General features: G+C 33.0%; 1 protein-coding gene across 4 annotated transcripts in view; it reads left to right on the forward strand.

Annotated features, from left to right (window-relative positions):
• Positions 1-27869, forward strand: part of Smchd1 (structural maintenance of chromosomes flexible hinge domain containing 1) — a 155170-nt gene that overhangs the window by 66246 nt on the left and 61055 nt on the right. For 3 of the 4 annotated variants that reach the window (XR_011704831.1, XM_027942894.3, XM_071602882.1), the window contains 12 exons: positions 884-961; positions 1343-1462; positions 5118-5262; positions 12323-12419; positions 14420-14492; positions 16480-16619; positions 17450-17584; positions 19387-19614; positions 21941-22089; positions 23065-23153; positions 24212-24330; positions 27358-27525. Coding sequence is in view for 3 of the 4 variants with exons in the window: in XM_027942894.3 (XP_027798695.2) it covers positions 884-961; positions 1343-1462; positions 5118-5262; positions 12323-12419; positions 14420-14492; positions 16480-16619; positions 17450-17584; positions 19387-19614; positions 21941-22089; positions 23065-23153; positions 24212-24330; positions 27358-27525 (1541 nt within the window). In the remaining variant the exon portion in view is untranslated. The remainder of the gene's footprint in view (positions 1-883; positions 962-1342; positions 1463-5117; positions 5263-12322; positions 12420-14419; positions 14493-16479; positions 16620-17449; positions 17585-19386; positions 19615-21940; positions 22090-23064; positions 23154-24211; positions 24331-27357; positions 27526-27869) is intronic. The other variant, XM_071602881.1, reaches the window with a different exon arrangement.

A 27869-nucleotide genomic window follows, 5' to 3' on the forward strand; every position in this document is an offset into this window, starting at 1 on the left:
TATTTTTATGTGGTGCTGAGGATTGAACCCAGTGTCTCATATGTACTAGCCAAGCAGTCTCCTGCTGAGCCACAACCCCAGTCCCTTAAAGACTATTGAATTAAATTTGATTTCTTTTTCCTTAAAATATTTTTCTTTGTAAATAGTCAAAAAAAAAAAAAAAAGGCATTCTGAATTCATGTAGTCATGTCACCTACTTCATGCACAGTTTGATTTTGTTTATAAACTGCCTTATTTTAATTTTTCCCCTCAGTACTGGGAATAGAGTCCAGGGTATCTCTACTTTGGAACTACATTCCCAATCCTTTTTATCTAATTCCAAAATGGACAAGAAGTAACAAGGACTATTTCAGAGAATCATGTCACCACTCTATTCTGTTTTCCTCTTTTCTCTTCATATAAGCCATTTTATTTGTTTTTGGCCTAGCTTTTCTGCTTTTCTTTTATAATTCTTAGCAATACATTTTCCTTGCTTTTTTCTCTGAATAATAGATCTTAGAGATAAGTTTTATCAATAAACTATGCCATTTTAATTTTGGAGAAAAATTTTTAAGGAAAGTTGTTTTCTTTGTACCAGTCAATTTTATTTACAAATGAAATAAAATATTATACAAAATAAATTAAAGATTTGAAATAAAGATATTAATGAGCTAAATGAATGTTCCCTTGCATTGTGTGAGGTCTTTTGAAGCTCCAGAATCATTTTTAAAATCTACTTTAAGGCATTCTACTGTCATATATAACAAATTGGAATAAAAAATAAATAAATTTTAAAAATAAATAAACATAAAATGTACTTCAAGTAGAGATAACTGCATTTGATGCTTTTGTGATATCTCATATTCTCAATTTCTCAAGACAATATTTTTTTTCTTTTATTAAGCTTCAAGTGGAAATAAAGAAATCATTTCTCATATTAGTCAACATGGAGGAAAATGGCCTTACTGGTTTAAAAAAATGGGTGAGTTCTTATTCCGAATGTTAAAAATATGTATCAGGCACTAAGAATGTAGCTCAGTATCAAGATTGCCTTGATATTTTACACTTTTTTTTGTCTAGCATGTGTAAGGCCCTAAGTTTAATCTCTAGTGCCACTGAGGGTGGAAGGGGAGGATACTAGCCGTGATGGCACACACCTGTGGTGACAGCTACTCTGGAGGATGAGGTGGGAGGATCACTTTAGGATCACTTTAGTTTGAGACTAGCCTAGGCAACATGGCGAACTCTTGTCTTAAAAGGAAAAGTGTGTGTGTGTGTGTGTGTGTGTGTGTGTGTGTGTGTAGGTAGATATAGTTACAGTTATGTATTATGTTGACTAGATTTTTAATTTCTTCTTATTCAGAAAATATTCAAAAGTTGGGAAATTACACATTGAAATTGCAAGTTGTACTTAATGAAAGTAATGCAGATACCTATGCAGGAAGACCACTACCATCTAAAGCAATTAAATTCTCTGTTAAAGGTAAGGAAAACACTAATATGTAATTTTTAAATCAAGGGAAGATAAGATAATCAAATAAAAGTTGTTGGACAGTTGAGTAGCCATCTTGATTTTTAAATGGTTTTATAATTCTACTTATCATATTTTTAATTTTAAAAATGTCATTTTTTACTTTGAATTGTTACTGATAAAATGTAAAAATGTAAAGCTGTTTTGACTTGTGACCTTTTGCATGACCTTAGGTATTTGAGGAATAAATGTATGACTTGATATGAATTTGTTTTCATCCACTTGCTATATTCCTCATATCCCTTTTAGTCATGAAACTCCTGTTTTATTTTCTAGGGATTTTTCTTAAACTATTTGATTTCCTACTCTCCTTTCTTTCTATAATATCTAATATTGTGCACACTTGTAATCCCTGTGGCTCAGGAGGCTGAGACAGAAGGATCTCAGGTTCAAAGGCAGCCTCAGCAACAGCAAGGCACTAAGAAACTCATTGAGACCCTAACTCTAAACAAAATACAGATTAGGGCTGGGGATGTGGCTCAGTGGCTGACTGCCCCTTAGCTCAATCCCCAGTACCTACCACCCCCCCCAAAAAATCTAATATTAAGATGGTGAATCGCCTGGCAGATATACTAATTTTCTTTTTTTTTATTTTTCATCTCTTGGTTTTATTTTTCTACTTTATTTGAGATTGCCTTGATATTTTACACTTTTTTTTAAAATTGTTGATGGACCTTTATTTTATTTATTGGTATGTGGTGCTGAGAATCAAATCCAGTGCCCCACACATGCCAGGCAAGCACTCTACCACTGAGCCACAACCCCACCCCTGATATTCTACACTTTTAATTGAGTTTTTTCTTTGCTGTTATTTTTTAGTTTCTAACTTTCCTTATTATCTGGTTATCTCTTTTTCCAAGCATTCTCTTACTATTTGATGGATTCACTACTTTTATTACTTCTCTGAAGCTATCAATAACATTAGGAACTTTTCTTTAATCTTATTTATTTATTTATTTATTTATAATTCTGTAGTTGTTGATGGACCTTTATTTTATTCATTTATTTATATGCCGCGCTGAGAATTGAACCCAGTGCCTCACATGTGAGGCAAGTGCTCTACACTGAGCCACCATCCCAGCCCCAATCTTTTTTATTTTTATTCTTTTTAGTTATTCATAATAATAGAATGTATTTTGGCAAATTATACATACACAGAGTATAACTTATCTTTAATACTTGTTTTCTCCATGTTGCTTTTTGCCTGTTTGCTCTGTTATATGAAATGCTCTTTTATATAATTAGTCATTTGCTCACATTTAAGAATGGGGTATTTAGGAAACATGTATTTTGTTGGGGGAAATTATAAGGATTTTTAGGTCTTCTCTCTGGTCAGTTTCCTCAGAGTGGAACCTTCCAGCTTCTTCCTGGGAAAGTAACAATCTGGTTGCTAGCATTTTGGGAGCCAAGTGCAGAAGACTGTTGGCAGGGGTATCTCAAATTTAATAAATAATCTTTCAGTTGATTTTTCTATTAACTATGACACTTTTATTAGTGCTTTGTCCCTCATGCCTTAGACTTGCCCTTTTCCTTCTTCAGAGAACAAATCATCTTTTACCAGGATGAGGAAAATATTTGGCCCTTACTTTTAGAGATGGGGCATTTGAGATACTGTGTCTTCAGCAGACTTCAACAAATCTTCCAAATTTATTCCAATTTCACAACAGATTTATACAACCATTTCTAAGACTTTTGGGTGTCCTGGAGTGTGACTTCAATTGAGTCTCAACTTTATTGTCATCTGAGAAATTTATTTTCTTAGATTTTTCTGGTGAGACAGTTACATTTGCCCGTATGTTCTTCAGCTTTCAAATTTCATTACTGTTGTCTTTTAAAAAAAAATTTTTTTTTTAGTTATACATGGACACAATATCTTTATTTTGTTTATTTTATTTTTATGTGGTGCTGAGGATGGAACCCAGTGCCTCACATGTGTGAGGCTAATGCTCTGCCACTGAGCCACAATCCCAACCCCAACCCACTATTATCTTTTTTCTTATGTGATGTTTTTGTAAATTTAGTTCCCTTAAAACAAAAAGTCTAAGCCATGTGCAGTGGCATATGTTTATAATCCCAATGATTTGCAAGCCTCAGACAGGAAGATCATGAGTTCAAGCCCAGCCTCAGCAACTTTGTGAGACCCTGTCTCAAAAAAATAAGAAACGCCTGGGGATTTAGCTCTGTGGTGAAGTACCCAGGATTTGATCCCTAGTGCCCCTCTACCCAAAACAAACAAGTCCAAAGTGTCATTAAGGGGTTTTGGACAGGACTGATTTAAGAGCCTGTGATCACCTTGTTTTCTTTAATTAGAAGGATCACCTGCAGAATTTTCTTTTTTTTAAAAGATCATTCATTTTTTGTACATAGAAATATACTATGTTCTTTTAATACAGTGAAACATATTTTAAAGTATAGATTTCCTGTAGTTTTAGCAGTTTCCTATTGATGATCCATTTAGGTTGTTTCCAGTTTTTTGGCTATAAAAGTTATTCTGTTTTATGTACATACGCTAGAATTTCTCTAGGTACAACAAATTCTCAAAAGGCTATGTAGATCGCACCAATCAACAGATGATAAGAATTTTTTTCCCACCTACTTATTTGTCAAATCCCTATGTATTTATTTAGACAAATTGGGGGGTCAGGTGATTTCTCTAATTTTTTTTTTCTTTTTGTAGTTGTAGATGGACAAAATGCCTTTATTTTTTTTACTTTTATGTGGTGCTAAGGATCGAACCTAGCACCTCACACATGCTACTTGTCAAAACGCTTTGCCACTGAACTACAACCCCAGCCCTGATTTCTCTAATTTTGAGTTTGTGTACCTCTTCTAGCCTTTATTGGACATTGTATATCACCTGAAAGCTTATTTATTTGCATTGCCCATTTTAATAGTTTAGAGCTGTGATTCTCACATATGAGTTTGTATCTGAACCACTTAGAGTGCTTATTAAAACATTATGTTGTGCCCTCACCCTCAGTTTTTGCTTCAACATGTTTGGTGGTAGGCTGTAGCATTTGCATTTCTAATGTATCCTAGGAATGGTGAAAACTACTAGAGACCACGCTTTTAGAATAGCTGTGTTAAGGTATCAGTGGTAGAACACAAGTTTACCATGAGGCCCTAGGTTAGGTCCCCAGCACAAGGAAAAAAAAGAGAGAGAGAGAGAATAGCTGATTTATAGGAGATTTTAAATGTATTCTGAATTTTAATTCTTCATTGCATGCTTTACAAATAATCTCTCATAATCAGCTTCTCTGTTAAACTCATCAAATCCTTTTATAGCTGTTCAGTATATTGTGTTTTTTGCCTTAGAAATTTTTTCTTGGGATTAAACTTAAAAACATTCTTCATCATATTCTAGTTTCTGAGATAAACATCTATTTCTACCTCTACTTTTACTTTTATATATGTTGTGTGACAAAGTTCTAATTTTACTTTCCCATATGGATTGTTAATAGTAGTTAAAATTTACACAGATTTAAAATGCCATCTTTGTCATAGTCTAACTTCCCATATATGAATGTCTGTTTCTTACCTCTAGTGAATTTTCTGACCTATGAATTTACCTTCTTTCTTTCTTTTTTAATCTTTATTTTTGTTAAAGAGGGCAAGCCAGAGAAATTTTCTTTTGGTCTTCTGGATCCTCCTTTTCGTGTTGGAGTTCCATTCAACATCCCTTTGGAATTTCAGGATGAATTTGGTCATACCAGCCAACTAATAACTGATATTCAGCCAGTTCTTGAAGCAAGGTAATTTAAAATGTTGATTTATTCGTCTTTTTATATTTGCTAACCATTCATTCTTTTTCTAAGCTTAAATTATTTCTGTGAGGTTAATTTCAATGTTGTCATTTAAAATGTTTGGTGAATTTTCTGACGTTTGGTGACTTATTTGGCCCAAACTCTCTTCTGAGACTGCAATGTCATATATAAATTTAGGTCTTAATCCATTTCCTTTTGCAAGTATGATATGTCTTCCTGGCAATTTTTTTTTTAGTTCTTGTTTATTTAGAAGTTATGCCATTCAAACTTGATGGGATTGTAATTTATTTTGGTGTTTTAAGCAGTGAAATTGATATTTCCTGTCCCTCCTTAAAATTTGCCTGTACTTAATAGCCCTTTTGAATGATATAATTGCCCTATATCAAAAAAGTAGCTCTTAATAGTATGTCACTTGATGTCATTGAATATGTTCATTATTTCCTATTACCTTTTTTTGAGATGCTTAGTAAGAAATTCCTGAAAAAAGAGTCTTAAGAGGATAACTTGTGATTCTAAGCAGTTGTTTATTTATAAAACATAATAATAATAATATCAATTATTTCTTTTTGCATTAGCTGCCAAAATTCTCTTTTTGTACCCATTTCTTGTTTTATTTTTATGATGCTAGGGCTCAAACCTAAATAAAGCCTTATGCATGCTAGGCAAGTACTCTACCTCTAAGCTTACAACCCCAGGCCTGTGCCATCTTTTCATGTATACTTCCTTTTATTGTCTCTATGTATTTTTCCCCTTGTGGTGGAACGTTTCACTTTTAGTTATTTGAACATGTATTATATTCTAGGTACCTGGTAGCTAAAATAATAGAAATGAATAAAAAGGACATTTGCCTTCCAGAAGCTCATACACTAGTGAAATAGAGCTATATCTAGAATATGCCTTGGTGAAATTCTTGAAAAGCAATATCTACTTATAAAAGAAAATCAGAATGAATTTTTTGTTGTTTTATGTTCCTTCAAGTTGCAAAAGGTCATTTTTTTTTTGTCTTTTTGACATATTATATTCATTTGAATATTAAATAGCACTGGAAGATTTCAATAAACATGTATTTTTAAATAATAAAACAGTAAAGGTATCTAATTACAAATGAATAATATTTAAAACATCTTTAAAAGATTTTTTTTTTTTTAGTTGTAGATGGACACAATATTTTATTTATTTTTATGTTGTGCTAAGGATTGAACCCAGTGCCTCACACATGCTAGGCAAGCACTGTACCACCAAGCCACAACCACAGCCCACAAATGATAATATTAATGCATTCATATATACCTCTTGTCTTTTATAACTTCACTTTATCTATGGTAGGATACTCTTATTTATGAAGTCTTCCTCATATATACACACATAGTGATAGTTAAGATTTTGGACATTTAAAAATGTCTTGGTGACATGATAGTGTGAATTTATCTTCAAGAGAGGATGACTATTAAATGGGTGGGTTCCTTGTTTTCAGAGTTATTTAATTTTTTAAATAAATTATTCATGTATATGCCTTAAAGAATCAAGTTAAGTCAATAAGTCAATGGGCATGGTGGCACATGTCTACAATCCTAAGGATTCAAAAGGCTGAGGCAGGAGAATCACAAGTTCAAGGCCAGCCTGGGCAATTTAGCAAGACCTTGTATCAAAATTAAAATTAAAAACCCAGTCAGTATTTTCCCAGTACTGAGGGGGAAAAAACCCCAAAGGTCTCCCCTCCCTTTCTACTTTAACCATGATTTACTTCTCAGAGAACCTCTTTCAGCTTTCTTGCTTGATTCTTCTGATTATTACCATATTTCTAAGTAAATTTTATATTGGTCCTTGATTCTTCAGTTTTAGGTGTTATCTCTACTTAATGGCTATGGAAGATTAGGACATACTGTCTTATTGTCACCTCCTTTAAAATAAGTATCTCTCTTGTTTCCTCTTTCTTTAGTGAAGTTATATTCTGGTTTGATCAATATTTAGTATTTACTATATAATAGTAATATAAATTCTAGTCAGTGTTACTACTGTGTTGTTACTGTACTTTTTTGTTGTTGTTGTTTCCTAAGCTTATTACAGATTAAACCATAAACTCTGAAATTGTCTTTTACAATTGTCTAGTTTCTTTTCAAGATATTTAGATGTAGCCAGGCTTGGGACACACACCTGTAGTCTCAGCAACCCAGGAGACTTGAGTGAGGAGGATTGCAAGCTCAAGGACAACCTCAGTAACTTAGCAAGATTCTGTCAATAATAATAATAATAAAAGAAGTACCTCTGGATTCAATCCCCAGAACTGGGAGGGGAGAGGGAAATACATTTTAGGTACACAGATAGTCCATTGGCTTCATATCCTTGGAGACGGTTCCCTTTGAGCATGTGATAAGGACTAGTCTGGAGTAAATGTTTCTATGCTTTGACAGTTTTCTTTCTGTACTCTTCTTCCATTTTCATCCAGGGGACTTCCTTTGTCTGTCTTCTGTGTTTGGGAAATAATTAAACCAAAAAAACCTTTTCCTAACCTAGAAAACTTCTTAACAAAGGTAGAAGAGAAAGAAAAAAGTTATATACATAACATTAAACCAGCATGTGACCAAAGCAGCCAAGCTGAAGAGATTTGTAGCCCAGTTTGGTGGCACATTGCTATAATCCCAGCAGCTAGGGGGATGAAGGGGAGTGGCTGAGACAGAAGGATTGCAGGTTCAAAGCCAGTCAGCAACTTAGTAAGACTGTAAGCAACCTAGTGAGACACTTGTCTCAAAATTAAATTAAAATAGTTGCTGGGGATGCGGCCTGAGGTTAAGCACCTCTAATTCAATCTCCGGTACCAAAAACAACAACCACCACCAAAAATAAAAAATAAAAAAAGATCAGATTTGTGAATACAAAGAAATCTTACCCACCCCACCTGCCCTTTGTTGGTGGTACCTAGGGATTCATACATGCGAGTAAAGGTCTTTTGAGACAGGATCTGACTGAGCTGCACAGGCGGGCTTTGAACTACTGATCTTCCTGCCTTAGCCTCTCATGGAGCTGGGATTAGATGTATGGGATTAGATGTATTAGATGAATTTTACTCTTAAGAGGAATACAACCCATTACATTCATGCTTTCAAGAGAAAATTGTTAAAATTTGTGGCATCTTTATGACAGGAGGTAGGATTTGCAATTTGGAGTCACAAAACAGTTGAAATTCATCCCATATTCTCCCAGACTAATGGAAAGTGGGACATTATCTTCTTTCATTACGTTTCAAGGAGATGGTTCTTGGTGCTTAAAGAAATACTCCAGAGTTGTGAAACTATATTAGTTATATTTTATTTAGCATTTAGATCCTTTCATGGATCTCCAAAATTAAAAAAAAAAACAAAACTCATGCCCCTTTGTATTTGCTGAAGCACATCCTTCCTTGGTTTCCTGAGGAAAGGGTTCATGTGAAGTAAAAATTCTTCTGTGAAATGTTTTTCTTTTATCCTGATATGATAGATTAAATTACAAGTCAGAACCTTTTTCCATCAGAATTATAAAAGCATTATACTTGATTCATTTTTACTTGATAGCATCCCTGATAAATTTAAACGTATTTTTGTTCCTTTTACATGTTTCCTGTTCTTTCTCTCTCAAAGCTTATAAAATCTACTTTTCATTCTCAGTTTCATTCACTGTGAAATTTTACAGTGATTTGTCTTTTTATAGGTCTCTTACTTTTTTTTTAAGTACTTTATTCTGATCATCTGTCATCCTGTTTTCTCTTTGTAGGATCCTCATTTATTGAATATTGGACCTTCTGGGACGACTCTCTGATTTTCTTAATTTTCTCAATCATTTTATATTTGTATTTTCTGGCGGATTTTCTCAACTTATCTGTATACCCTTTCCATTGAGAATTTTTCTTTTTGATTTCCAAGAATTTGTCCTGGTTTTCTGAATATTATTTTAAAGAGCCTATTCTTGTTTTATGAATGTAATGTTTTTTCACTCATAAGTAAATGGTAGATTTTTTATCTATACAGATACTGTTTTCCCCAAGTTAGTTGCTTTTTATTTTTTTTTTCCTACTCTCTTTTCTTCAGATATATGGTAGTCATTGACCATCTGCTTGTAAATAAGTAATTCTTTTTTATTTGTTTTTTGCCACACTGAGGATTGAACACAATGCCTCATATATGTCAGGCAAGCGATCTACCATTGAACCACATCCCCAGCCTAATAAATAAGTAGAGAATTGAAATGTGGATGGATGAATCTGGAAGTAGAAGTTATTGAACTGGTAGCTCCACTATGGGATTATCTGTCTGGGGAACTTTGTTGGGAATAAGGAAGAACCTGGTTGTGAGTCTTTAGGTCTTTTTTCACCCCTTGGGCTGGGTAGTTTCCTTAAAGAAAAATCTTTGATCTCTGTAATTCCAAGCCAGTCAAAGAACAGAGCTAGAGTGGGAATTGGATAAATGGGGGGTTTTCAGAATCTACATGCATTCATTTAGAATTATCCTTTCCATTCCTTTTTCTCTCCTTCAGTTAATCTGCTGCTCCTAGTTTATCAATCTTTGATTTTAACCTTTTCAAAGAGCAGTCTTCCAGTCATCTGCCAGAGGTGGAGAGGGGAAATTTAGGATCTAAACTTTCATGACTTTCTTTTCTTTTTTGAGTTGTGGATGAACGTTTTTTTTTTGGTATTTATATTTATGTGGTGCTGATAGTCGAATCCGGTGCCTCACACATGCTAGGCAAGCACTCTACCACTTAGCCACACCCCCAGCCTTCACTCTTTAATGTTATCCTTTACTCCAGCTTCTAAAGACTCCTAGTACTACCAGTTCCTGAGTGGTACCTGGAAATTAATTCCCCTTGTCTATCCTATGTTTTAGCAAATAAGATTTGCTGTCCTTAGCTGTGCATGTTGGCACAAGACCGTAATCCCAGAGGCTTGGGGGACTGAGGCAGTAGGATTGTGAGTTCAAAGCCAAGTCTGTAACTTAGTGAGATCTGATCTCAAAATAAAAAGGTCTAGAATGTGGCTCAGTGTTAAGCACCCCTGGGTTCATTCCTTGGTACGCAAAAAAGAAGAAGAAGAAGATTTGGTGTCCTTGTTTTTTTTTTTTTTTTTTTTTTCTACCTTTTCCTTATGTTTGCTTTTAATAATAAATAAAAGAAATCCTTTGCTTTCAATATTAGTGAGATTTTAAGAGACAATGAAAATAGATGTGTTTAACATGCTAACCTTTCCTAGAGAGTTATTATCTTGTATGGCACTTTTACTTTTTTTTTTTTTTTCTTCTTCAAACAAGGCTTATTGTTAAATATAAATCATGGGAATCAGAGTTTTGGACTAGGGTTCTGCTGTAGGCCCCAACAATCCAAGCTAAATATCAAAATGGAGTTATTCATCTTAAAGTCCCAGTCAACAAGTGATCTAAATTTCTGAGAAACTAGGATTAGAGAGAATACCATCCACATTTCCCATGCAAGCCTGTTTAAATTGGCATGATAATGAAGTTCCTTTGATCATAATCCTCACACAAAAAAAGTAACAGGAAATAATCTGATGTTAACTAGTTATTTCCCCATCATTCTGTCTTCTTATCCTTTTCCTACAGGGAAAGTAACTTGCCTTTTATTTTTGTTTCTGCTTGCTTTATTCCTTGTCTACAAAATCAGCCTCCTCTGCTGTGCTTATTGGAACACTTATTTTGTTGGAATGAAACAAATAGAATGAAGGTGTTGCCTACCTACAATCAAATATAAAGTCAATTAAGATCCTTAAATTGGGGCTGGGATTGTGGCTCAGTAGTAGAGCGATCACCTAGCACTGGCAGGACCTGGGTTCGATCCTCAGCACCACATAAAAATAAAGACATTGTGTTGTGTCCATCTCCACCTAAAAATTAAATATTTTAGAAGAAAAGATCCTTAAATTGTTGTCATTTTTAAATCTTCCAGTCTATTCAAAAGTACTTATATTATATTTAAAATGCTTCAGAAAAAATTAGGCCTTTTCCTCCATCATGGTGTATTTTTTATTTTTTTTCCCCTTTTCTTACCTGAGAGTAAAATGTTAGTCAATAGGTCTACATGTGGTTGGTTGAAGCTGACTTAGGAATCAAGTTGCTCATAACAGTAGATTAGGGGACCTCTCCATATATTTTAACCAGCTTATATCATGACAAGACTCTGGTTATTTAGACTTTTTCTAAAATTGCCAATAATTTTAATAGGTTCCAAAAATTCTCCAAAATTCAGCTGGATGACAGATTTCAAAGAATTCATAACAAATGCTCAAGATATCCTTAACCTGAGTTTAAATTTTTTACTGTGTTTATCTATGCTTATAAATGCTTGCTGGATCAGTTTTCTGTGGGAGCCAAGTGTAGTAGTACGTACCTATAATCCCAGCTACTCAGGAGGCTGAGGACTGTAAGATCAAGACTAGCCAGGGCAACTTAGTGAGACACCCCGTTTGAAAATAAAAAATAAAAGACTTTGGGTTGTAGCTTAGTGTTAACGCACCCTTGGTTCAATCCCTAGTACCATCAAATAAATTGGTTAATTAAATAAAAATTGAAAAGTGGGATTTAAGGATCTTAATTGACTTTATATTTGATTGTAGGTAGGCAACACTTCATTCTATTTGTTTCATTCCAACAAAATAAGTGTTCTGTTTATTACCTCTTATTTTAATATTATTTTGTTATTTCAGCACAGTGGTGCATGCCTGTAATCCTAGCCACCCCGGAGACTAAGGCAGTAGGATCGAAAGTTCGAAGCCAGCCTCAGCAAAAACAAGGCATTATAAGCAACTCAGGGAGACCCTGTCTCTAAATAAATACAAAATAGGGCTGGGCATGTGGCTTAGTGGTTGAGTGCCCCTGAGTTCAATCCCCAGTACCTAAAAATAAAAATAAATAAAAGATCTAAGGATGTGACTCAGTGGTTAAGCACTCCTAATACCAAGAAAAAAATTATTTATTACAAAAATGAATTAAACATGCCAATGTCATATTTGTACCTTATTTTCATAGGTAATAGAGGAGAACTTTTAAAAATACTTATTTTTTTCCAGTGGTTTATCTTTACATTATGAAGAAATAACCAAAGGACCAAATTGTATAATTCGTGGTGTTACAGTTAAGGGTCCTGTAAATTCTTGTCAAGGCAAGGTAAGCATTATACATAAATGTTATAATACTTGTCATTTGTTTCTTCTATAGTAAAAATGAAATTGGAAATTTAATATCAAATGAGCTGTTTATTGTAAACACTAGACAGTATTATTGAGTTGTTAGGAATTAATTAGCATCATGTCACTTTACTTACTAGTTTTATTTTTAAGAAAAATTGGCACCATCATTACTGTAGTTTTTTAAAATTTGTGAATTAGATGTTTTTCTACTGTCTTTATCTTCATTTTTTTTCAACAGTTATCCAGTGGAACGTTGTTTTTTTCTCTTTTTCTGTTCATTTTATAGTATTTTTTCTTACAACAAAAATGATAGAAGTCTGAGAAACTTAAGCTTATGCCTTTAAATGTAATTGGTTTGGTATTCAGGTGAAGGTATTTGGTTAGGGATATGGTTAAGAAAGGAAAATACATAAACTACATAAGGTACCTTTTCAATTAGGTCTATACAGTATCTATTAGAGACTATTGTAGCTAATACCTTAAATAATTTATTACCTTTTTAAATACTATATCATTTACCTTTAGTATATACTTAAAATTATTCCTATTAGATGGGGCTATCCCTACCAGACTGGGCACGGTGGGGCAGGAGGATTGTGAGTTCAAAGCCAGCTTTAAGCCCCTAAGCAACTGAGTGAGACCCTCTCTCTAAATAAAACATAAAAATGGGGTAGGGATGTGGCTGAGTGGTTAAGTGCTTCTGGGTTAAATCCTGGGTACTGCTCCTCTTCCCCACCCCCAGTATGATTTTCAAAAGAGCATGTTGGGATTGGGGGTATATATAGCTCAGTGGTAGAGTAGCATGTATAAAGCCTGGGTTCAATTCCCAACCATGGAAAAATAAAATAAATTTTAAATAGAGCATGTGAATTTCTTCATGTATTGCAGACAGTACATCCCCAATCAGAAATGTTCCGATATCTGAAGCTTTTTGAAGCATATATGATGCCACAATGTAGAAAATTCCACACCTGACCTCAATTGATAGATTATAGTGAAAACATGAGCACACGAAAAACACTGTATAAAATTATCTTCAGACTATGTATATAAGATGTACATGAAACGTAAATGAATTTTGTGTTTAGACTTGGATCTCATCCCTCTTTATGTATATGCAAATATTTCAAAATACAAAACACTTTGGTCCCAAGCATTTGGATAAGGGATTCAACTTAGTATATACTATTTTGTAGCTAAGTTGCCTGGTCTAGCCTCATCTTACAAGTAACTGGGAGCACAAGCACGTGCTGCACATCTTTCTGAATTAAAGTTTTCCAGAAATAGAAACTCATGACACATTTAAACTTTAGTAATATAAACTTGCTAAAAAAAGATTACTATATTTAAAAAACTTTTATTTTTAAATAGCTTTAGATTTTCAGAGGAGTTTAAATATAGTAGTTATATAGAAAGTTACTCTATAAACATCTTTAAAAACTTCATATTTATCAATGACAGAAAGTTAACACTGATATAATTAAGAGAACTACAGTCTTTATTCAAATGTATCAAGTAATTAGTAATTTTTTGTTCAGAATCTAATCTAATACTACACTACATTTAGGAATTTCTAGATTTTTTTCTACTTATTAAATTTCTCATTTTTGTAATATCTTTGATTGAAATAATTATTCACAGTTGACTTTTTGAGTTTAAAGACACTTGTCTACAAGAAAGCCAGATAAATCAAATTTTCCCTTTTGAGTCTCTTGCATATATATGATAACATTAGCAAATAGATTTCTATAATGATAAGGAAATAAAAGTAAAAAACAAATCAGAATTGAGACAATGAACCAAGTATGTATTTGAATTTGGTTTAATTTTTTTCTGGTATTTTCAGTTTCTTTTTTATATGTTATATTTTAATGATACAGAATTCAATTAGTGTCACTGTGGCATATTTGTACATGTAAATAAAGGAATTTGATTTATATTGAGTTTAATTTTTTTCATTTTTTTTTCCCCCAACAGAATTTTAACCTGAAGGTTATTCTGCCAGGTTTAAAAGAAGACTCACAGATTTTGAAAATTAGATTACTACCTGGTAATATTTTAAGAAATATATCTAATAACTTATTTTAAATGATATTCTTAAAACTTGTTATGATACTAGGAAGTTGGAGTTTGGGGCAGGTTGGTAATGATATAAATCTTGAAAATACATTTGGATTGTCAAATAGCACTGACAGAAATGACCAGTAAAAAGGAAAACATGTACGAATATGTTAGTGAAGTTCTAAAAATAGTCTTAGGAGAAAAATTTGAATATTGACAGTGTTTTAGGTAATTTTCCCTAGGTATATAATTATTAGCTTTATGTTAAAAACTGTGCTGTTCTTTATTTTTTCATGATACAACTCTTTCATATTTTAAGAAGAGAAGTTTCTGATTTTATTTATTTAATTTGATATTGACAATGCAAAAAACTAAAATTGCATAAAAATTACATAAGATAGAAAATGCTGACTAATTTGAGAGGCAGTCTGCTGTGGAGATTTAAAGAGTTTATTCTAGAAGCAGCCGTTTTGAATTTGTATTTAGGTTACACTTGATCCTGTGCCTCAGTTTCTTTACACATAAAATGAAATATATGCTCTCAAAGGGCTGTTGTGAGAATTCAAAAGTTAGTAAAGGTAGTTCTCCCTTGCTAGTCTTTTGTAACTGATTGGAAGACACAGTGCATGAGTTTTCATTATCAGTACTGTGCAATGTGAGAACTGCCTATACTCGTGAAACACTTAGAATAGTACTTCACTTGAAAGTTTTAGCTCTGATATTAACAAACCTTAATCATATCTTCTTTTGTTACCTTTTGTACTATTTTTAAGCAAAAGGGAATAAATTTTCTTATTGGCTTTCACAAATCCAAATTATATGAATTTTCCTCCAAGCATTCATTGAAAAAGAAGTGAAAATTGGCACACTGGTAGAAGCATAAGAAAAAAATTGTGTTAATTAAGTACTTGTTATGCTTTATTATAGAGGTTAGCTAAACAGTATAGATTTGGGCACTAAAATCCTTAGTAATTAGATGTTTCTGCATTGTTTTTGGAATTTGAGAGCAAAAATGGTAAAAAGGAAATAGATAGATGGTATGGTGAAAAAAGTGTCAAGGGGTTTAAAATTACAAACTACAATTTAAATCTGAGTCTGCTACTCATGTCCTTGACAAAATATTTAATCTCTCTGGATTAAGTATTTTCCTTATTTAATCCTTAGGTTAATTATATATAGTTGTTTTCTCATCTATAAAATGGATCTGATAATAGTACCTTCTTCATTTAGATTATTGTGAGATTTACAGTTAGAATAGTGCTTAATTAAAACTTAACACAGTGTCTAGCACATTTAGTAAATAAAATATTAGCATTATTACAAAGTAAAATAAGTATTTCTAATGACTGTCTTTATATGCGTGGATTTACCAGTATCTAACACAGATTGAATTTTAAAATATTAGTGATTATGGAGTAAAATCAGTATACTGCAGAGGTATAAACCCTTTTTTATTAATCTTCCAGGAAACTTGTGGTATAACTTGCTTATGGACATTGGAAGTAGTGAGCAATCTAATAAGTAAATCACTTGGTTGTATCAATACAAGAACTCATCTTTTGAATGCCTGAAAAGAGCCTATCATTATTTGTGCTTGAGAAGTCAGATATTATATAAAGTTAAAGATCACAAATAAAAAGTAGTTTGATAAAATTTAATTTTTCTTCTTGAATACTTTTTGTACCTCAATCCTTTTAAGATTTTACCTACTCAGATGATTTCTAGCATAAGTTATCATTGTCATAGTTTCTAGCATAAAACTAAGCCTAGACATCAGACATTTTTATTATATAGTTGAGACAGCTTTCATCACATGTAGAATCTATGCGTTTTGGAGACAGAAATTATTAAGCTTGGACATTGCTTAGCTTTTGCTTGATTGTATTATTTTTAAAATATCAAATCATTGTTTCTTTTGATGTTTCAGCACTTGAGTTTTTAAAACCTGTGTATTTTATTGTATGATTTTCTCTTAGGTCCCCCTCGTCATTTGAAAGTGAAACCTGATTCTGAAATTTTAGTTATAGAAAATGGAACAGCTTTCCCATTTCAGGTGGAAGTTCTAGATGAATCAGACAACATAACAGCACAACCAAAACTGATTGTCCATTGTAAGGTAAACTTATTGTGAGACAAGAATACTTATAGGCTGTATTTTAAATCCCATGGTAGTAGTAAATGGCAATAACTACATTTTTAAACTACTTTATAGTAAGTCTTAACATGATTGTTCCGTGGAGAAATTTGTGGGAGCTCTTATTGCTAATACTTTCTCAGTAATCCTAAACCAATGAAAGACACCAGCTTTGCCCAGTTTCAGAAAGAGATTTGTGGATGAAAGTTTCCTCCTCTCTTCTCCCTTTCTTTCATCCCCATTTAAGATGAAGTATTTTATTTGTACAGGCCGAATACAAATGTCTGTCAGGATTAGCAGTGGATGGATAAATGAAGGTGGGTAAAAAGACCACAGAAATGGAAAGGAAACCCAACAAAGCGTAGTAAAAAAGAAAAGACTAGTGATTGAGAATGTTGGTTTTCCTTCTAAAAGAAATAGCTTTTACTTAGCATTGTAGAAAATTATTATTTATGTTCAGAAATTCTCTAGATTGTTTATTTATTTATTTATTCATTTATTTGTTTAGTTTGGGATTAAACCCAGGGTACTGTACTGCTGAGCTACATTGCCAGTTCCTCTTTATTTTTTATTTTGAGACAGTGTCTCACTAAGTTGCTGAGGCTGTCCTTGAACTTGAGATTCTCCTGTGTCATTCTGATTATAGGTCTGCATCACCATGCCTGGCTAATTCTGTAGAATTTTGAATTTAGAATTTTCCAATTTATACCCATAAATAGTAACTATAGTGAGTCATTGGAAATTTTTGATTAATTATTAAATACTCAGTTACATTTGTTAGGGTTTTGAATTATTTTTCATCCTCCTTATAGTTTTCAGGTGCTCCAAACCTTCCAGTCTACACAGTGGATTGCAGTAGTTCTGGAACCAGTATTTTAACAGGATCTGCAATTCATGTTCAGAATATTAAAAAAGACCAGACACTTAAAGCAAGAATTGAAATACCTGTAAGTTGTCATTATTTATTAATATTATTGATTGTTAAAACAATTAGTCTTTAACAGATTTATACTATTTTTTATAGATATGTGGTTTTTTATTAGTATTTCCACATTAAAGGATTTTGTTATAACCTACATAACCTACTAATAGAATAGTTCTTATTGGAAATGCATCATGGCTGATGGTGAAGACATAATGGAAGAGGGCAGTATAAACAGGCAGTATTGCTGAATGGGATAACAAATAAATAAAATATGTAAATGTGATCCCCCCCCCCCCCGTGTGTGTGTGTGTGTGTGTGTGTGTGTGTGTGTGTGTGTATGTATGTATACGCACGCCACGAATTGAACCTAGGGGCATTTAACCACTGAGCCACATTTCTAGCCCTTTTTATTTTTCATTTTGAGAGAGGGCATCACTGAGTTGCTTAGGACCTCCCTAAATTGCTGAGGCTGGCCTTGAATTTACAATCCTGCCACAGCCTCCCAATCTGCTATGATTACAGGCATGCACCACTATGCCTAACTTAAATGTGATTTCTTAGTAATCGATATGATTGGCAGATAACTTAATCAATTTATTAACTCATACTTGTCTGCCGATTATACAACAATTATTAGTAATCTTGAGCCTCAAGGAGTAAAAGATAGGACTTGCATTTTTTTAATCAGAAGAAGATTACTCAGTTTTATTCTTGTTTTCAAGCTGATTATATTTGATAAATCTGATTCATTTCTTTTATGCATTAGTATAGACAACATATTTTTGAGCAAACTATCTTCTAGAAGGTCAAGAAGTACAGGACTTAGAGAAGAATCTGAACTTGGAGGCAAGAGTAATAAGTTGGAGTTATGTGAATACTAAAAAACAGCAGTAGGTAGAAGACCAAGAGTCCAAATCACTTAAAAACAAATACCAAGGTGTATTTTCTAACGGGCAATTACAAAATCTTATCCAAAGGCAATTCCTCAGAGTTTAAGGAGTCAAGCAAGTAAGATAAATTTCTAAGATTGCCTGAGAGTCAATGAAGTACAAATTTTAAATATATTATCAGTCACTTGAATGGATTTCCATAGGAATGGCTGCAACTAGATGAAGAAGGAGATGAATTAAACAAGGTAAAGGTAAAAAGTATTTTAGAGTTTAGCTTATTTTAAACTTAGTGTATGCTGTGGAATGTAGTGAGATTATGAAATAATGATGTCATATTTTTGTGTACTTAAAATCAATTTATATAGCATAAACCAGTTCTTCACTGATCTGTGGAACACTGGCATACTAATAATAATTGATATTTTTCCAATATATTGATCAGTTCAGCCTTCAGTTCATCTAGGTTTCTTTGGCTTTATGCATCCAGGTTTCTATGTTCATTTACCCAGTGTGTTATCAACTGGTAAAATATAGAAAGCTTCAATGTAACCCATTATAATTAAATAATAAATTGTTTAGTAACTTTCAAGTGATGGTCACTGAATCTGTGACATAGTAAAAATTTTATAAGTTTACAGTACTTTTAAAACAAATTCAGAAATGAGGGGGAAGAAATCCTTTTAGTACAAATATACTTATTATTGGTTTTAAGAATATAACCAAGGCTGTTTATAACTTGATGGTGTAAAACATGGAATTATTAATAATATAACGAACTTAATGACAAACCCTGTAAGTGTAACAGTATTTATGATGATCATCCATAACTTTGAAACTAAATTCTTCAGCAATGTAATGGATTTCACTACTAAATTTTTTAAGTTTTTAGTAGAGATGCCGCTAAGTACATGATTGTATTTTTCTCTCTTCCTAGAGCTGTAAAGATGTGTCACCTGTGGAGAAGACGATCAAGTTGCTTCCTAGTAGCCATGTTGCACGACTTCAGATATTTAGTGTAGAGGGACAAAAGGCAATCCAGATCAAGCATCAGGATGAGGTTAATTGGATAGCAGGGGATGTTATGCGTAATCTTATTTTTCAAATGTATGATGAAGGAGAAAGAGAAATCAACATAACATCAGCTTTAGCAGAAAAAATTAAAGTAAGTATCTCAAATTGGTTATTTGCAAGAAGTTTTTTTATTTTGGTTTGATTTTGAAGGGGTGGGTTATGGAGATGGAACCCAGGAGTGCTTAACCACTGAGCCACATTCTGCAAACCTTTTTATTTTTTGTTTTGTGACAAGGTCTCACTAAGTTGCTGAGGCTGTCTTGGAACTTGTGATCTCCCTGCCCTCAGCCTCCCAAGTCACTAGAATTCCAGTTGTGCACCACCATGCAAACAGGTGGAGCATAAGCAAGAAGTTTTATGGGTAGTCTCTAAGAAGCAACTTAGAGAAAATGACTATTATTTAAAATTCTGGGCTGAGAAAGTTTTTTCAAGGACTATACTGAAATGCAGGTGATTCACATGTGAGAAACTTGTACTTAGAAAAATTATTTTGACCCTTAATCAAAATTTCTAGGTTTTGGCATTTTATTTAGTTATATACTTTTTCATCAAATGTAAATCTGCAGTCATAATTTCTGCCTTTTCCCATGCAATGTATTTATAGTTATTCTGAAGGTATTATACAAATGGAAGTGTTGAAAAGCCTTCAGTGAAATAATATTGTTAACTACAGAGCCTTTATTGGCCATTTGAGATTGATATAGCTATCATATAAATCTAACTTTAAACTTAGATTGGATTGAATGTGCATGGTGAAACAACATATCAATGAACAGGGAACAAAATCTATTAATATTTTGTCTACTTTCAGCCTTCTATAGTTGTGATTTTTAAATCATCAATATCCAAATATTGTCTTATAGTATATGCTACTATATGGAGCATATTATTATTTTTTACCACATACAGTTTTTAAAAATATTCATTCCTCAGGTGTAGATGGACACAACACAATGCCTTTTATTTTTATGTGGTGCTGAGGATCGAACCCAGCTCCCGCCCGTGCTAGGCAAACACTCTACCACTGAGCAACAATCCCAGCCCCCACATAAATTTTTTTACCATATAAATTAGACAGCTCTGTGGCATTCTCCTTTTGGTTGACTGAAATTATATTGGGCAATTTATGCTTGCTTCTTTCAAAGTCCAGTGAGTTCTGCCATAATGAGACACGGGCATTCCTCAAAAGCACTGTGCCGTCCAGAACCATGCAGTAAAAAATCACAAGGCTTATGGGGAAAATGGAATTAGAGGCACAACACTCAAACTTCATTAGTAACCCATTTAAAAAGAAAGGAGCCTAAAACAAGTGGCAAAATATAAACAGTAATGCATATGTGAAGAAGTACATAAATACTTTAAAAATACAGCAGTTTTCTTTGCTTGCCAGAGTTACTGGAAAGATAGTGAATACTACTATTTTCTTAAGTTAAATGTATAATTTTTACAGAGGTTTTGTAGTCTTTAGAGAATTAAGCCAAGATTGAGGGAAATCAGTTTGAATTGAGAGGGCAGCACTGCTGGGATAAGGGGAGAAAGGCTTTGTCCTTTCTATATAATTGCTGCTTGCCTCCATATAGTAGCATATACTATAAAACAATATTAGGATATTGATGATTTAAAAATCACAACTACTTTGGGGCTGGGGACGTGGCTCAAGCGTTAGCACGCTCGCCTGGCATGCGTGCGGCCCGGGTTCGATCCTCAGCACCACATACAAACAAAGATGTTGTGTCTGCCAAAAACTAAAAAATAAATATTAAAAAAATTATCTCTCTCCCCTCCCCCTCCCTTCCCTTCTCTCTCTCTCTTAAAAAATAAAATAAAATAAATAAAAATCACAACTACAGAAGGCTGAAAATAGAGTGTTAAGCTAAAAATTCTTAAAAGGATTCAATTTAAAAGTACGACAGAGTAGCATAATCAATTTGAAGAAGTATGAATTAAGTAATAAATTAAGTAATTCAAAGAATATAAAATTTAGAGCTTAAAACATTCAAGAAGAGATTAAGATCAAAAGATGACCAGAAAGGAAATTACATTAATGGATATGACTTTCTTTTTCTCATTTTGCTATATAAAGGTCCACCCAGGTCTCATTCAAAGCCTTTATCCATACTCCTCTGAATTGATCACATTATCTGAGCTATAGGGTTTTTTTCCCTCTTTTCTTGTAGTTTTAAATAATAATGACAGTGGTGATAATTTTGTGGCAGAGTTCTAAAGTAAGAACTTAATTTTTTTATTACACTGAAAGTTATGGCACAATAACAGCAAAGACAATACTTTTTTTTCCCCGTCATCCTAATAAATAACCAGAATCATTTTTGACATAAAAGGACTCTCTGTCTCTCCTTGGGGTTAGTGCTTTAAACAAATTAGACTCTATATTCTTAAATAATGCTATTATTTTCTAGGTTAATTGGACTCCTGAGATTAACAAAGAACACTTGCTACAGGGTCTGCTTCCTGATGTACAAGTACCAACATCTGTAAAAGATATGCGCTATTGCCAAGTTTCATTTCAAGATGATCATGTGTCTTTGGAAAGTGCATTTACAGTAAGGTTTGTGGACTTAGTATATTTTGAGATACTTTAAAATTTGGCATATGTCATAAACATTTCTCTTCAATGCAAACATGTGAAAGTTTATGAGATAAACATATTGCAGTTTCAATTAAATATGGGTAGGTTGTCTTTGGAATAAAGCTTCACTGTAAATGGTGATTAATTCTTACCATGATTATAACCCTGCATTCATTGAATTTGCCCTCTAATAACTGAAAGAACAAAAACTTTCATTAAAGGAAAGTCTTCCATTTTGGAAGCAACAGTGAAAACATCTCCAAAATGACAATGGCATGAAAAAAGATGGAGAGTGATCAGTGTGATGTTTAAAAGGAAAAATTCTTTTATTGGTTATTGATGACTTTAGGCTGATTCCAATCATAGTTATTATGAAGAACTCAGAAAAGGGAAAGGCTTATGTAAATATGTAAAAACCTATCATCTTCCCGGCCTGTCAATTCCTTGGCCACCTCTTTTCTAGTGATCTCTTGCATTGTAATTCCTCTACCTGTTTCCATAATATTTCCAGCACTTAGATCAGCTCTGAATTTGAAATAAAATCTTTGGATTTATCACTTTTCTGACCATAACCATTTCTCTTGATGAGTTGTTCTTACCCATTTATTTTCTCACTGCACTGTTGTTTTAATTTCCTTTTAATTTAACTATGACATAAAATGGTTTTTAAAAATATATATATTTTTTTCATTGTATGAATTGAAGAGAGGTCCCAATCTGATTTTTCAGTGCACGTTTGTCATAATTTTTTTTATCCCTGTATCAGTACTATATGACTTTTAAGTATTTTTAGAGTTAATAGCTATACTTTATGAGTTGAAGAGGTATTTGGAAGGATATCTTAATTTTAAGTTTTATAAGATTATATATATATTGCTCTTTGGAATATTGGAACTACTTTAAATTTTTTTTCTACAGTTAATGGTGTAACTAAAGCCTTTTAAACAATTTCAGACCACTTCCTGATGAAGCCAAACATTTAAAATGTGAATTAAAGGGGGGAAAAACAGTACAAATGGGCCAAGAGCTTCAAGGAGAAGTAGGTTAGTATGGCCTTCTTTCTTTCTTCTGTGGTGGTTTTTTTACATTAGTATTTTTTTTTTTAATTTTTAGTTATACATGGGCACAATATCTTTATTTTTTTTATTTATTTTTATGTGGTGCTGAGGATTGAACCCAGTGCCCCACATATGCAAGGCAAGCGCTCTGCCACTGAGCCACAATCCCAGCCCTTACATTAGTATTTTAATAGGCATAATCTGAAAGGCAAGTTTTTTAAAAAAATATTTTTATTTATTCATTTTTATGTGGTACCGAGGATTGAACCCAGGGCCTCATGCATATGAGGCAAGCACTCTACCACTGAGCCACGATTCCAGCCCCTGAAAGGCAAGCTTTGACATCCATTCAAAATCGATTTAGCAGCTAGACATGGTGGCACATACTTGTAATACCAGGTACTTGCTTGGGAGGCTGACGCAGGAGATTCAAAAATTTGAGGGCAGCCTAGGCAACTTAGCAAAACCCTGTGAAAAATTAAAATAAGGAATCTTAAAAAAGGTAAGGGATATAGCTTAGTGGTACAGCAAATTTTGCTTAAATTGTGCCCCACTGCCACCAAAAAATAAGAATTAATTTGACCTTTTGTCAGAAGAAATAATAATTAAGTATAGAGTAAATGTATTCCTATGCAGCCTGTTCATTCAGTATATCTAAAAATTATATAATATTAAATATTTTCTTTAAATTTTCATGGTAAAAAACCTGATTAAGGGATGGGTTTGAGCTGTGACTCAGTGATAGAGTGCTTGCCTAGCATGCATGAGAACCCTGGGTTTGATCCCCAATACCACCGAAAAAGTAGAAAGAAAGAAAGCTAGCATTAACATCATGTTAAGTATATAGTTTAAATGTTCTTATGTAGATTTTGATGTATTAATTTTTAATGATTATAAAAGAAATGAGTGTACTCATTTAGTGCCCACAATTACTTATGTAAGAGAACAAAGTTAAAATTTCTAAGTATGTTTTAAGTATGTCATATATATTTATATCTTGTATTAAAGAGATAACACAAAGATAAAACTTTTTTCTTTTTAAGTCCTAATAGTTACAGATCAGTATGGAAATCAGATTCCAGCATTTTCACCAGGTTGTTTATCTGCTTTGTCAATTGCTGGGGTTGGACTTGATAACTCAAATTTGAAAACAACTTTGCAGGTAAGGCTACTTTCTGTAACAGTTTTTTCAGACCTTTTTTTTTTTTAAAATGTATAAAAAGCATTGGGTGAGAAAGGAGAATATCTAAGAGGTTTGACTTGATTTTTCAAACTTCAAAGTCATAAAAGCAAAACTTATATAATGAAAATTTGCAGTTATGCAAAAGTGGAATAACAAAAGTTATTCTTGTGTTCCCCTCACTCAACTTTAGTGATCATCACGTCTTTCTATATCATATCATCTTCTAGCAAATTATAGATATTATATCATTTCTCCATACATATTTTGCATATGTATATATATTTGTATTATGTGTAGTGACTTTTCAAGTAGCTTATTAAACTTCTTACAGCCTGCATTAAACAGGATACCAAGGAGAAAACTTATTGTTAAAATTGGCCACAGTTAATTCAGCCTGAAAAATAAAAACCCTGATTGGGGGGCTGGGATTGTGGCTCAGTGGTAGAGTGCTTGCCTAGCATGTTTGAGGCACTGGGTTCAATCCTCAGCACCACATAAAAAAGTAAATAAACAGGGCTGGGGATGTGGCTCAAGTGGTAAAGCGCTTGCCTGGCATGCTTGGGGCGCTAGGTTCGATCCTCAGCACCACATAAAAGTAAAACAAAGATGTTGTGTCCACTGAAAACTAAAAAATAAATATTAAAAAATATTCTCTCTCTCTCTGAAAATAAATAAATAAGCAGAATAAAGGTATTGTGTCCATCTACAGGTAAAAAAGAAACTTTTAATAAAAATTTTAAAAATATAAACCCTGATGGCATTCTTAGAATTTAAAACAAACAAGCATGATTGGAGAAGTCAAAGGTGACTTTAGGGAAGAGGACATTCTGGAGTTGTGTCTTCAAGAAACCTGCCAGGCCAGCATGAATGAGAGTGTTCTCTCAGGCCTAAGTGAAGTTAAATTTATGTATAACATTGACCTTCTTAAGACTTTTCCTCCACTTTGAGCTTTCATGACACTTTTCATTTGACAGATTAATCACAATAGCCTCGTTGTTGCCCTTCCCAAGTAGAGTTTTTATAATTCTGCTAATCTATTATAGCTATTATTTTCTGATTTTCAGAATGGAACTATGACTATATTGGAGCCCTGCTGAACAACTTTTAATGATTTTTTTTGTACAGTGATAAAGTCTGTTCTTTGACTTTGAGGTTCTTTCCTTACCTAGCTTTAATCCCATGTGCAGATGAAATGAGAAGTAAATGTGCTCCTATTGTTATTCATACATAATCCCTGCTTCCTAACTCTGTGCACAGGTTCTATCCTCTCTCACCTAATTGCTATTAAATTGTAACCTGTCTTTCTACATCTTCAGTTTCCCTCTGTATTTTGGATTAAACTCAAAGGCACTTTACCACTGAGCTACATCCCCAGACATTTTTTTTATTTTGAGATAGTCTCTAAGTTACTAGGATGTAGCCAAGTTGCTGAGGTTGGCCTCAAACAATACTATAATATTACAATATTGTATCCTACAATACTATATTTAAAGACTATTGCTTTAGTTAGTCTGCAATACCTTATAATATTCCACTTAGTATACTCACAACTTTCTCCCTCCCCTCTTACCCTCCATAGCTTTTTATTCTACAGCCAAGTGAACCTCTTTCAGCTTTCTATTATTTTACAACCAATACATACTCTCCTGGCTCATGTTCAGAAATTTATATTTAATTCTGTTTGTACCGACCCATAATTGTAAACGCAATTTTGTTTTCAAGATTTGAAATAAAATCAGAACAACTTCCAACATGACTTTAAAAAGGAATCACCTCTTATTTATGATGTTAAATGTACAATCCTATGATAGGCTTCATATATTTTGAATTTTGAATATGTTTTACTGATGAATATCTATTTGATTTTTCTTCATATTGAAAATTTTGCTAAACCATGGGGTTTAAGGGAGATTAGTTTGGATTATTGCAATGTTTACTTTACCTAAAATGCTGTATAAACATTTGTTCTAGAATATAAAACTTGAAATTTTATCTCTGATTTTTAAATTTTGATGAAGTGTATTTCTACTTAGAGGAAATGTAAAATGATTAAGTCAGTAAAGGTCAACTATTAAAATATGAATACTACAGTATCATATAGAGTCAAAGCCCCTACCCTTGGAGATCACCTTGTCATGGGTATGGCTTGTAATAGATAAGAAGAAAGTGATAAGAAAAATAAAAAAGAGAAGGTGATAGTGTGCCATTATGTAGAGTGGTTACGGAAGACCCCTTTAATTAAGGTATCATATATGCAAATAATTAAAGAAAAGCCATATAGATATCTGATACATACTGTTGCAAACTGAGGAAAAGAACACAAGTATAAAGGCTGTTATCTGGCAGCAGGCACTTGCTTGGCTATTTGGGTAACAGAAAAGAAGCAGTACAGATTATTGCTAATCCAAAATCTGAAAAACTCTGAAATCTGAAACTTTTTGAGTACTGAAGATGATATGCAAAAAGTTTCACACTTTGAGGTATTTTCACATTGGAACAATTCAACCAGTCAAGTTTACACAAATATTTCATAATTGAAAAACTAAAATCTGAAGTACTTTTGGTTCTCAAGCACTTTAGATAAGCATTTCTTTCTGTATAAGGAATAGGAAAATTAGGAAATGATAAGGTAATATGTAGCCAAAACCTTTCAGATTTGCTAGGTACAGTGACACCTAATCCTAGGGTTCAGGAGGCTAAAGAAGATCACAAGATCAAGGCCAGCCTGTCTCATAATAAAAAGTGAAAAAGAATGGGTTCAATCTCTCGTAAAAAAGAAACAAACAACAGTTTAGATTCTACCCTACCAAAAGAAAGAAGGAAATTTAGTTTCTCCTTGTTTTAAAGTAAAACTTATGGTATGCCGCTGTTGGCATGGGTACAGTCTATTTATCATCTATGTGAACATCTATGTGGCCATGGACTAATGACAAAACATTTAAATATAATTTTTTTTTTAACTAAGCAATATCACCCTGTCTTTTTTCAATGTACTTTCCTCACTAGGAAAACACACAAAGTATAAGTGTAAGAGGGATCAAATTTATTCCAGGTCCTCCTGGAAATAAGGATCTTTGTTTTACTTGGCGTGAGTTTTCTGACTTTATTCGAGTTCAGCTAATTTCTGGACCTCCAGCTAAACTTCTCCTTATAGATTGGCCAGAACTAAAAGAGGTAAGCAACTTCATATATTGGAAAAAGTTTAATATTACATAGCTTGTTAATTTCAGATTGTCAGGGGTTAGTGGATCAGAATAGATATATCTTGTTGTTAAATAACAACTAATGTGAAAGTAACAATAACAAAAGAGCAAGGTAATGCAAGGCTTAATGTTTCCTTATTTAATTGATCACCATGTCTTAATTTGCTAATATAACAAATATAATAGTTCAGGTCTTAAAAACTGCATTACAGGAATTTGCAAACATGCAGAAAAATTAAAAATACCATAATGAACCTCAATATTCAGTTAACCCAGTTTTATTGGTTACTGATTTTTGCCAGTTACTAGTTTAAA

This window comes from Marmota flaviventris, chromosome 16, assembly GCF_047511675.1.
Source record: "Marmota flaviventris isolate mMarFla1 chromosome 16, mMarFla1.hap1, whole genome shotgun sequence".
Taxonomy (NCBI): Eukaryota; Metazoa; Chordata; class Mammalia; order Rodentia; family Sciuridae; genus Marmota; species Marmota flaviventris.